The following is a 12,739-nucleotide window of genomic DNA, read 5'->3' as shown; positions in this document are numbered from 1 at the left end:
ATATATAGTGCTGCCTATTCGTGTGATTACTGTAAAGTGACACGGGGCAGTACTTTGTGAAGCTCTAAGGTTAGGAATTCCGTTTTCTTCAAGGATTGCCTATTGATGTAATTTATTTAGACACCTGCAGCAGCTGCTACATTAACACAAATAATCTTGAGATTGCGTGTGTCCAGCACTATATAAACCGGAGCTCCTGCGGAATGCATCAGTCAACGTCCGAATCAAAACAACAAACACTCTGCGAGGACATTAAGAATCACGAAATTCAGGGAGTTGGTAAGTAATGGGATGTAGAAATTATCGTCAACTAGATACACTAAACAAATTTTAAATACGAAACACTGATGGTTGTGGCCTAGTGTTAATAGTGAGACAAGAATTTTGTTATTTATTGAAATTAATATAGCTGCTATTATCAAGACAAGCGCTTTTATGTATGAACTAGAGGGTGTAACAGAAGGAAGTACAATATCATCAAATAAGAGTACTAAATAAATAAAAAAATCAATGAAAGAATGAATGAATGAATTAATTAATTAATTAATAACAAACAAACAAATACCGAAATAAATAACTAAATAAGTAAATAAATAAATAAATAAATAAGTAATTGAATAAATAACTAAATAACTAACAAAATAACTAACTAAATAACTAGCTAACTAACTAACTAACTAATTAACTAACTAAATGAATAAATAAATAAATGAATAAATAATAAATAACTAAATAAATAAATAAGTAAAAAAATAAAAAATAACTAAATAAATAAGTAAATAAAGAAATAAATAGCTAAATAAATAAATAAAAAATAAATAAATAACTAAACAAACAAACAAATAAATACCTAAATAAATAACTAAATAACGAAGTAGCTAACTGAATAAATAAATAAATAGCTAAATAAATAAATTAATTAACAAGTAAATATATATATATATATGTATATATAATATAAAAAGAATATAATATATTAAAAATAGCCCAGATTCTTGGTATATAAATCCCACAAGGGTAGCTACCTTTCAGTAAAGGTTGCCAAAAGACACAGTATAATAAACAAATAAAACAAATGTATTACTCGAAAGAACGCTATTCCTGGGAATGTAAGTTTATTCAGTAACTCAGGGTTGCTATGTTTTAGCGCTTTACATGACAAAGAGTCATTTTGAATTACTTTTTCATGCTCTCCGCAAAAAATTAAATCCGTTTTCGTCAAATACCCACAGTTTACGTAATACCTAATTTTATGATGAGCAACATTACTAGGATATCTATACTGCGTTTCTGGAATCTGTGGAGTATAGGAACCGAAGCAAGTCCTTTGCGCAAGTGGTGAGTGGAGGAGGCCAGTCCAATTGAAAGCTTTGCTTGAAGACATGCTTCTAAAATGTCACCCCTGATTATCATCTTGTCAAGCGCATCTTACCCCTTAGCGGCCGTAAGCCGATGCAACCCGCAATACACTCAGGCACAGATAGGCTCCGTTAATTCTCTTGTAATAAGCTCCACCAAAATTCATCGATTTACTTCACAGATTCCAGAAACGAAGTGTATACAGATATTAGATGTGTTGAATTCATGTAATACAGCTTTTTATTTTAAGCGCTGTTTAAAAGTTTTCGTTTTGCTACAAGTCTATACACGGGCGTAATCGAGGAGAACAAAATAGTTAATTTAATCCTATGATATTGATGAATTAGGAAATCACTGTACCGAATGAATATTATTATTTTATTTTTGTGTAATTATACTAAATAAACCTAAAATACAGTACTGGGTAAAATATAGGTACTGCTTCAAACAACTAGAATATTTTCAGTTCTTTCTTCTACTTAACTCTTGCGTCTCCATTAGCAAATATTAAAATGTAATGAATTCTCATTTTTGTACGCGTTTTAAGTATACCTAAATAATTTCGAAACAAATCTACTACTTAATTAATTAATTAATTAATTAATTAATTAATTTTATTTTATTAATTATCAATCTATGCATTTACTTATCAATGTATTTATTTATCAATTTATTTATTTACCAATTTGTTATATATTTATTTTTTATTTATTTAATTATTATCTACTTTCCTATTTATTTTTATCTATTTCTCTATTATTTCTTATTTCAGTCATTCATTTATTTACTTATTTAATCATTCATACACCTATTTAATTACGGGTATTTACTCATTTATTTATTTACTTATTTACTCATTTATTTATTTATTTATTTATTTATGTACTCATTTATTTATTTAACTTATTTACTTAATTTACTTATTTACATTTTTATTACTCTTTTATTTATTTATTTATTTATTTATTTGTTTGTTTATTTATTGATTTGTTTATTTATTTATATATATTTATTTATATATATATTTATATATATTTATTTATATATATATTTATTTATTTATATATTTATGTATTTATGTTTTTATTTATTTATTCATTTATTTATTTATTCATTTATTCATTTATTCATTTATTCATTTATTCATTCATTCATTTATTCATTCATTCATTTATTCATGTGCTTATTTATTTATGTGCTTATTTATTTATGTGCTTATTTATTTATGTGCTTATTTATTTATGTGCTTATTTATTTATTTATTTATTTATTTATTTATTTATTTATTTATTTATTTATTTATTTATTTATTTATTTATTTATTTATTTATTTATTTATTTATTTATTTATTTATTTATTTATTTATTTATTTATTTATTTATTTATTTATTTATTTATTTATTTATTTATTTATTTATTTATTTATTTATTTATTTATTTATTTATTTATTTATTTATTTATTTATTTATTTATTTATTTATTTATTTATTTATTTATTTATTTATTTATTTATTTATTTATTTATTTATTTATTTATTTATTTATTTATTTATTTATTTATTTATTTATTTATTTATTTATTTATTTATTTATTTATTTATTTATTTATTTATTTATTTATTTATTTATTTATTTATTTATTTATTTATTTATTTATTTATTTATTTATTTATTTATTTATTTATTTATTTATTTATTTATTTATTTATTTATTTATTTATTTATTTATTTATTTATTTATTTATTTATTTATTTATTTATTTATTTATTTATTTATTTATTTATTTATTTATTTATTTATTTATTTATTTATTTATTTATTTATTTATTTATTTATTTATTTATTTATTTATTTATTTATTTATTTATTTATTTATTTATTTATTTATTTATTTATTTATTTATTTATTTATTTATTTATTTATTTATTTATTTATTTATTTATTTATTTATTTATTTATTTATTTATTTATTTATTTATTTATTTATTTATTTATTTATTTATTTATTTATTTATTTATTTATTTATTTATTTATTTATTTATTTATTTATTTATTTATTTATTTATTTATTTATTTATTTATTTATTTATTTATTTATTTATTTATTTATTTATTTATTTATTTATTTATTTATTTATTTATTTATTTATTTATTTATTTATTTATTTATTTATTTATTTATTTATTTATTTATTTATTTATTTATTTATTTATTTATTTATTTATTTATTTATTTATTTATTTATTTATTTATTTATTTATTTATTTATTTATTTATTTATTTATTTATTTATTTATTTATTTATTTATTTATTTATTTATTTATTTATTTATGCCTCTGAGACAGACATTCAGTAGCTGAAAATTAATTTTGTGAGAGTTGTGGTTTTTATTCCAGTCTTCAGTTGTTTACATTTTCCAAGTGGTATGAGAAGGTCTGGGACACTCATGGAATCCAACATTATTGGTACAAATTTTCTCCTGGTACAAGACGTTCTCTATCTTGCATGAACTCACACTTAATTTGATTACCGGTATGTGTTTCTTGCAAGGGCGTACGAGTACACGAAAGAGCCAGGAATCCCTGTGACATCACTCCCTCACTAGTGGTATATGAAGAACATCATCTCCATCTCAATGAGCATGTGGTTTCGTTGTTATGGAAACGGTTCTTCGCGGTATTTGATTTTTAAATCCGGAATTACATACGCGCAGGAATGAATAAAATGCTTATTATTCGTAGATTCCAGACCAGACTAATATTCCAACTTGTCACTTTCAGATCTCATATTACAAAGGAATGTGGCTTTACGCACTGTGGTGTGCAGGAATCTTCTCATTTGCGGCCTCGCAATGCAACGAAACCTCCGACTTGCAGTTCTCCATCACGAGTCGCCTCAACCATACGGGGCACTGGATCGCGCAGGTTAACGAATCCATGAAGTATACTGAATTTACCACCTTTGTTGTTACATTATTGTTATTGTTATTTTCATTATTAGTACTATTATTCTCATTATCATTATCATAATAATTATTAAATATAATACTTACTTACTTATTGGCTTTTAAGGAACCCGGAGGTTCATTGCCTCCCTCACATAGGCCCGCCATTGGTTCCTATCCCGAGCAAGATTAATCCATTCTCTATCATCATATCCCACCTCCTTCAAATCCATTTTAATATTATCTTCCCATCTACGTCTCGGCCTCCCCAAAGGTCTTTTCCCCTCCGGCCTCCCAACTAACACTCTATATGCATTTCTGGATTCGCCCATACGTGCTACATGCCCTGCCCATCTCAAACGTCTGGATTCAATGTTCCTAATTATGTCAGATGAAGAATACAATGCGTGCAGTTCTGTGTTGTGTAACTTTCTCCATTCTCCTGTAATTTCATCCCTCTTAACCCCAAATATTTTCCTAAGCACCTTATTCTCAAACACCCTTAATCTCTGTTCCTCTCTCAAAGTGAGAGTCCAAGTTTCACAACCATACAGAACAACCGATAATATAACTGTTTTATAAATTCTAACTTTCAGATTTTTCGACAGCAGACTGGATGATAAAAGTTTCTCAACCGAATAATAACAGGCATTTCCCATATTTATTCTGCGTTTAATTTTCTCCCGAATATCATTTATATTTGTTACTGTTGCTCCCAGATATTTGAACTTCTCCACCTCTTCAAAAGATAAATTTACAATTTTTATATTTCCATTTCGTACAATATTCTCGTCACGAGACATAATCATATACTTTGTCTTTTCGGGATTTACTTCCAAACCTATCTCTTTACTTGCTTCCAGTAAAATTCCCGTGTTTTCCCTAATCGTTTGTGGATTTTCTACTAACATATTCACGTCAGCCGCATAGACAAGCAGCTGATGTAACCCGTTCAGTTCCAAACCCTCTCTGTTTTCCTGGACTTTCCTAGTGGCATACTCTTAATTAATAATATTAATTATTACTACTATATTGTTATTAATATATTTGAATGGTGAATTTGCAAAACGACTTAAATCCACATTTTGGGAGATTTGAGTTGAGAGCATGATTATGTTACTGTTGCAATGGACATGGTTTAGTAGCAGAATGACTTTCATCCACGACATTTGTATAGTTTTTCTTAGCAGCAGAATATTTGGTTAAGGGGTAAAACGACTTTAGTCCTGGACTTAAGTTGTTTTGCTTGTACAGTACTGAAGAAACTTACATAATAAGTAATTTTAGTCATACAATAAGCTGACAAAATGTTTTTTTGTCTCTTTTTTTGTCTCTTGTCATTGGTAATTCTTTAGTTGAGAAAATTTATTACGTTTGAAGAACAGAGCATGAAAATGAAAAGCAATATGCTCAGTAATCGTGCTAAACTTGTAGCTGAAGTAAAAAGTATTGCAAAATGGAACCAAGTTAAGCATCGAGAGAGAGGATTTTTTTGCTGTCACATTTGACTACATGAAAAATGTATGCTTGTCTAAACACCAGTTCAGGATATGTACTACTATCGCCAGCTTACCGTCCCAGCTTTCTCTGTGCACAGCAATAAAATTAGTGAAATGTCCTTTTGTGTCTACCATGAGGGACAAGCCAAGAAAAGTCTTAATGAGGTATGTCATTTTCTCCTGCACATTACTTCAATAACTGTAACTGTAAATTCATCCAGTATAATAATAACTGTGGTTGTTTTGCGACAGTTGTCCGGGACAAAATAAGAACCACACTAATCAAATTCTTAATGGCAATAAGTGCTGAAACATTTCTACACCATCATACTTTTCTCCATCAGAGGTGTGTGTTCTTATGATTAACAAATTGTTCAAAATAATGTTGTTCAATAATTGTAATAAGGTTATTTTATAATTTTGATATAAGTTAAATACATTTAATTAAACATGTTTATGTGTCAGTAACCTAATAATTATGATGCAGGATTGAAGTTAATTTGCAGAACAACTTAAGTCCTGAAGATAATTCGATTTTTTACGACCTGAAGAAGAGTACAAAAGTATGAATTTTTATACTAAAACTATTTCTCTTGCATATCTCTGACATATAATAGTACATTATGCAACGAGCCTATAATGAAGGTAATTAAGAAGTGAGTATGGATATTTATGAAACGAGCGCAAGCGAGTTTCATAATTTTCATACGAGCTTCTTAATTACCATTATAGGCGAGTTTCATACGACTGTAAGTTTATGCTCGACTATATTTCTAACTTGATATTATTAATTTTCTTTGTATCTGACCTTTACCAATGTCCCGTATGTTGTGAGAGTTGATTTTTTCCGAGGAACAGATGTTCACATTGACCTTGCTAGACCATAAGAACCTACAGAGATAACATTGAAATTAAATTAGACGTTGAAAAACGAGATGACAAATTGAATTTATTTGAATATTATTTACAATTAATGCTAATTATTATAGTAACAGAACATAACCTTCTGCGACAGTAATGGATTTCCAGCCTCCGTGACTTTTCGCTAATTCTCTTTCGATTGCATATCCGAGAATAATCGATATCTGCGGTTTTATAACGGTAGAAAGCTGACCTGTCATTGGCTGAACAGTTGTAACCTGAGTCGTCATTGGCTGAAAGACCTGACCTTTAATGAGTAGGTGTACTTTAAAGACATGCATTAAAGGTCTGCTACCAGGTTTATAATTACTACATTTCGTCATGGTCGAGCATAAAAAATTATATTGTAACAATATTATGGTTCAGCGAGGCCAAAAACAGTTTTCTTTAATTTTCTCAAAACTACTTCTAGGGACTTTAGTCGTTTTGCAAATTGACCATTCATTTGTTATTTTCAGTATTCCATTATTATTATTATTGTTCTTTTATTCTTCTTCTTCTTCTTCGTCTTCTTCACGGGTTGGAAAACTGAATCTGTTCGTCCTCCATTTTGTTCGAACCATCTCTTCTTTGGCCTGTCTATGTTTCTTCTGCTTTTACTTTGGTATTTTAAGTATAATTTAGAAATTCTCATTTCCGTCATTCTGTCTCAAATTTGTCGCCAGTTCTTCCTGTTTTCGTTTATTATTTCATGAGTTGATTCTATTTATAATTCCTCTCGGATATCTCCATTTTCTTTTCCTTTTAAATTTTGAGTAGCGAGCTATTGAATGACAATGAGGAATGTCATTTCTGCTGCATATATTCCGGATCATCTATGCCTTGCCCAGAAAGTCACGTTATCGAGAGTTATTTTCGATATAACTGGGTATGTATCTTTAAAGGCTATCGTTTTATTTTTTGCCATGGCTATTTCCATTTTAAATTCTTAGGCAACATCAATAATAAAAGTTTACTTCCTAAAAAAATATTTTTGCCTCAAGTCTACGAATGAATGAAATGCGAAGTAAACTCTCAAAGCTTTATTAGTGTACAATTTATATATGGTTATGGCTAATTTCAAGATTATTTTGAACGATTGAAAATTAACACTACAGAAGAATCGAAGTACTTCTATGGGGATATCGAGTCAGTTTAGCATCTATCCTGTATCTTATAAAGAAAGACAATCCCTTACTGCACAATACCTATATTTACTCTTTTTAAAAGAACTGCTGCTACAAATTCTTCATTAAGTCCATACACCTTATTTATTGAAGACTTTAAAATTATTGTATGCATATGTTTATTTGTTATAATTAGTCTAAACTCTAAACCAGCCGTGGCGAAAATGTGATCGTGCACCGTGCCACTGTGTAGCATGCAACGTGCGTAGCACCTATGGAGGGAAACGGACACCCGAAGGGGAAGTGAAGCAACTGTCTGACTTATTAACGGATTTTCATTTTCCTTAAGTGAAGCACTTAAATATAATTTTATACAGTACAAGGTTACAAAATAATATTGTAGTAAGTGTAACGAAGAAAGAAATTAATAAGAAAACATAGGACACATTATCACAACCAAAATTAACTGTCTTCAGAATGTCTCTGCGACAGATTTTCAAAATCAGGAATTATGTCAGTTACTGCCAGTCGTAGTTGATCACGAAGGTATTTGTCTATCAGTCGTGATCTAAATTTGGTTTTTACTATTTTCATTGTTGAAAATAATTTTTCACAAACATATGTTCTAGCAACATGGCAAGCGGAATAACGAAGCTTCGGATATTTATTTTTTGGCAAAGATTTAGAAAGTTCAACATTTGTCAAGTCCTTACATCTAGCTTTCATTTAACATCACATTTTAAATCTGTGAGTTTAAATTGAAGATCTAACCGCATTATTCGTACATTTGCTGAAAAAGGACTGACATACAGAGATGATAATATAATAATAATAATAATAATAATAATAATAACACAACCTTAATTGTAATTATAATTATAATTTTATTCTTTATATTGTAGTTGTAATCCCCTGGTAGAGGGGAAGAGAAGGCCTGATGGCCTTATCTCTACCAGGTTAAATAAATAAATAAATAAATAAATAAATAAATAAGCCTTTTAATGTTTCATTAGTAACATGTAGTATAATGCCGTTTTATGTTATACAACCGTTTTCCTCGTAATATTTGTGAACAAATCATACATTTAATATTCTCATTATAATGGTAGCAAAAAAAAATGTGTCCTCCCATCCTACTTGAAACTTTCGTTTTTGTAGAGGTACATGGTTTCGAGAGAGATATTGCGACGATATGCCTCTCGCAGGTCAGAGACAAATACAAATGGAAAGGAGTTCGACTCCAATGCGTGAGGGGGTGGGAGTTGGGGGAGGTAGAAAGCAAGACAAATGCATAGCAATCATTGCGAGCCACAATGTGCTCGCGAGTCACGTTTTCGCCACGGCTGCTCAAAACTATATCCTTAATAATTATACTCAATGTAAAATAGAGCTTTATAAATTTGGAATAAATACCACTAATACTACTCTTACTACCTTTAGCAGAACTATCATTACTACTATTACTATATAATTCAGGTGAATTTGGACCAGAAGACACGAAAAGGGATGAGAAATTTAGAACCTGTTGATGTTAACGTCACCAAGTCCACAACGACGTGCGAAGGTATCGAAGTATTCAAGATTTCAGCTACAATATCAGGTAACAGTTTCTTTTCTCGTTCTCAAATACGATAAATCCGGTCATTAGATTCTGCCTATGTAGGCCTACTTCTTCACTATCATTTCCTCTTACACAACGTGCATCCTTTCGTAAATAAAAATGATATAAATATCGGTCCCTATTCTGTGCAACATCAATCCTGTCTCTACCATCATATCCCACCTCCCTCAAATCCATTGTAATGTTATCCTTTCATCTACGTCTCGGCCTCCCCTAAGGTCCTTTTCACTCAGGTCTCCCAACTAACACTCTATACATATTTCTGGATTCACCCATACGTGCTACATGTCCTGCCCATCTCAAACGTCTGGATTTAATGTTCCTAATTATGACAGGTGAAGAATACAATGCGTGCAGTTCTGCGTTGTGTAACTTTCTCCATTCTTCTGTAAGTTCATCCCTCTTAGCCCCAAATATTTTCCTAAGCATCTTATTCTCAAACACCCTAACCTCTATTCCTCTTTCATAGTGAGAGTTCAACTTTCATAACCATACACAACAATCGGTAATATAACAGTTTTATAAATTTTAACTTTCAGTTTTTCTTTAAAGCAGACTATATGGCAAAAGCTTCTCAACCGAATAATAGCAGGCATTTCCAATATTTAATAATTGACGTTAGTAGAACTTACTTACAAATGGCTTTTAGAAAACCCGGGGGTTCATTTCCGCCTTCACATAAGCCCGACATCGGTTCCTATCCTGTGCAAGATTAATCCATCCCTACCATCATATCCCACTTCCCTCAAATCCATTTTAATATTATCATCCCAGCTACGACTCGGTCTCCCCGAAGGTCTTTTTACCTCCGGATTCCCAACTAACCCGCCTTATATGCATTTCTGGATTTCTCCATGTGTGCTACATGCCCTGCCCATCTCAAACGTCTGGATTTAATTTTCCTAGTTATTTCAGGTCAAGAATACAATGCGTGTAGTTCTGCGTTGTGTAATTATTTTCCATTCTCGTGTAACTTCATTCCTCTTAGCCCCAAATATTTTCCTAAGCAACTTATTCTCCAACACCCTTAACCTCTGTTCCATTCTCAAAGTAAGAGTCCAAGTTTCACAACCATACTTACGGAACAACCGGCAATATAACTGTTTTATAAATTTTAATTTTCAGTTTTTTCTTTTTTGAGAGCAGACTGGATGACAAAAGCTTTTCAGCCGAATAACAGTAGGTGTTTCCAATATTTATTTTTTCCGTTTAATTTCCTCCCGAGTGTCATTTATATATTTGTTACTGTTGCTCCAAGATATTTGAATTTGTCCACCTCTTCAGTTAGTACTGACTTTAATTGTGCAAAAAGATATATTGGCAATCTTGTCTACAATTATTAAAGTTATTGCATTCCGGCAATGAGTGGAACAGCCTAGAGTAATTACACCGCAAGAATGTGACCTTCACCTAAGCAAGTGTATTACATGTCTAGAAATTTCGAACACAACGATCGTCGTGGTATGGTGGTGTGAAGTAGAAAGCGTTAGTGTGGAACGAATTATATGGAAGTTCTTTAGAGTAAGAACGAATATAGGTAATTAATGTTTTTAATTACACCAAGACTAAAAACGAAAAGTGGCAGGTTACTATTAACAGAAAAGGCTAGCAGAATTAGCAGCTAGACTATGTACACAATATGTTTAGAAGTAATACAAGGGACTTTGTAAAGTATACTGATTTTTTCAGGGAATGTTTAAGTTGGAGACTCTATAATTTTTTACTTAAATCGTCCGCTTTCCTTCACGACTTTCGTAGCAAATATCAGTTCAAACTTCCGTGAGTTTAATTTAAAAATCAGCCTCCGATCTTCATGATCAATGTTTTGAAATTAGTGACTATTCTCCACGAATTTGTGAAGAAAAAGTCAATGACCAAACTGTATTAATTTCATTAAAAATGATTTACTAAATTTGATGAATTTTTATTTACGTAAAATATCAGTTAAGAAAGTAAATAAAGTCAGCCATCGACCTATATAACTTTATTTGAAAGCTCAAAAAACGAACGAAGCCGAGTTTCACAAACACACGAGTCAAAAAGATGATGAATGTGCGTCATACAATGTTTTTTCTACGATAGGACACATTGGCATTAAATAAATGTTTCAAGTTGAAGAGATTATAAGATCATAATATCATAGCCATCTGAACTCAGAATCATTAGGAAGTAACTATTCATGGAATGACAGCCTGTTTCATTCATGATCTCGATTTCATGGCCGTTTAAACTGGCCATATACTCAACAAATGGGTTAGGAACAGGTTACAATGAGTGGCTAATCCATGTAACTTCAGAATAATAAGGGATACAATTTTGATATGAATGTTAAATTTGTTACTTAATTGTGTCACGTGTAATATTTAAGTAATGAAAGATCGAGGTAATTTCTTACTAAATGAAGTTTGTTTATTGAATATTATATTTCTTTGGTAGTGTGTAAAATGAATAGCAATGCACTAGTGTTTCAAAGGCTCACTTTAGGCACTGATAACAGTGGATAAAATGCAACTTTATGGACGATGGCAGAAAAAACATATTAATAAATCACAATGGATTTTATTTAAATTATTAGCCGTTAACAGTATGAGTTTTGTATAAAAATAATTCAGACACGACCCTCCAGTTTTATTTACAAAATAGGTAACCATAACTAACTTCAAGAATTTTATATTAATGATATGTTATCAACTTCTGTGACAAAAATATTAGCCACAAACTCCATTGTTTCATTACAATATCAGTCACAAACATTTATAATACAGTGACATCAAAAACTTTTTCCTTACGGTACATTTTTATTGTACCTTGTTTTTACTATACCATGCAGGCTTTCCTTAATCGTAAGTTTTAGTTGCCACAGTTATTTTACATTGCATAGGCACAATCAGGACGTAGTTAAAAGTGCAAGGAAATAGTAATATGCGTTACAAGGGCGGTATGTTGACGTTTTCATGTTCGAGGAAAAGATTGAAAAAGCAAAACGTAGTTGAGCTTTTTTAATTTCCGAGAACATGAAAACTAACATACCACTCATGTATCGTACATTATTTTGTGCGAAGATCGTTCATTACATACCTGAAAGAGGAATTTATAATTAGTTGAAATGAAATCTCCATCTTGGTTTCTGTTCAATGGCGGCAACTTTAGAAAACAAATATATCTATCTTCAACATTGTTCCTATAAAATGTTTTCTGTGTTAAATATACTCCAGCAGGCCGTGATATACGTCTGTCTTTTTTTTCCCCCAGTCTATGATGAGTCTGGAATCTTGTTGATAT

At 29.7% G+C, this 12,739-nt stretch overlaps 1 protein-coding gene across 1 annotated transcript in view; it reads left to right on the top strand.

Annotated features, from left to right (window-relative positions):
• Nucleotides 1–225: 225 nt before the first annotated feature.
• The window catches only part of LOC138693193 (hemolymph lipopolysaccharide-binding protein-like), a 37,297-nt gene continuing 24,783 nt past the window's right edge, over nt 226–12,739 (top strand). The window contains exons 1-3 of the mRNA XM_069816931.1: nt 226–279; nt 4,147–4,290; nt 9,313–9,436. Of these exons, the coding sequence (XP_069673032.1) occupies nt 4,165–4,290; nt 9,313–9,436 (250 nt within the window). The 5' untranslated portion in view covers nt 226–279; nt 4,147–4,164. The remainder of the gene's footprint in view (nt 280–4,146; nt 4,291–9,312; nt 9,437–12,739) is intronic.

Source organism: Periplaneta americana, chromosome 17, assembly GCF_040183065.1.
Source record: "Periplaneta americana isolate PAMFEO1 chromosome 17, P.americana_PAMFEO1_priV1, whole genome shotgun sequence".
In the NCBI taxonomy this organism is placed as follows: Eukaryota; Metazoa; Arthropoda; class Insecta; order Blattodea; family Blattidae; genus Periplaneta; species Periplaneta americana.
This window is presented reverse-complemented; position numbering and strand designations above follow the sequence as displayed.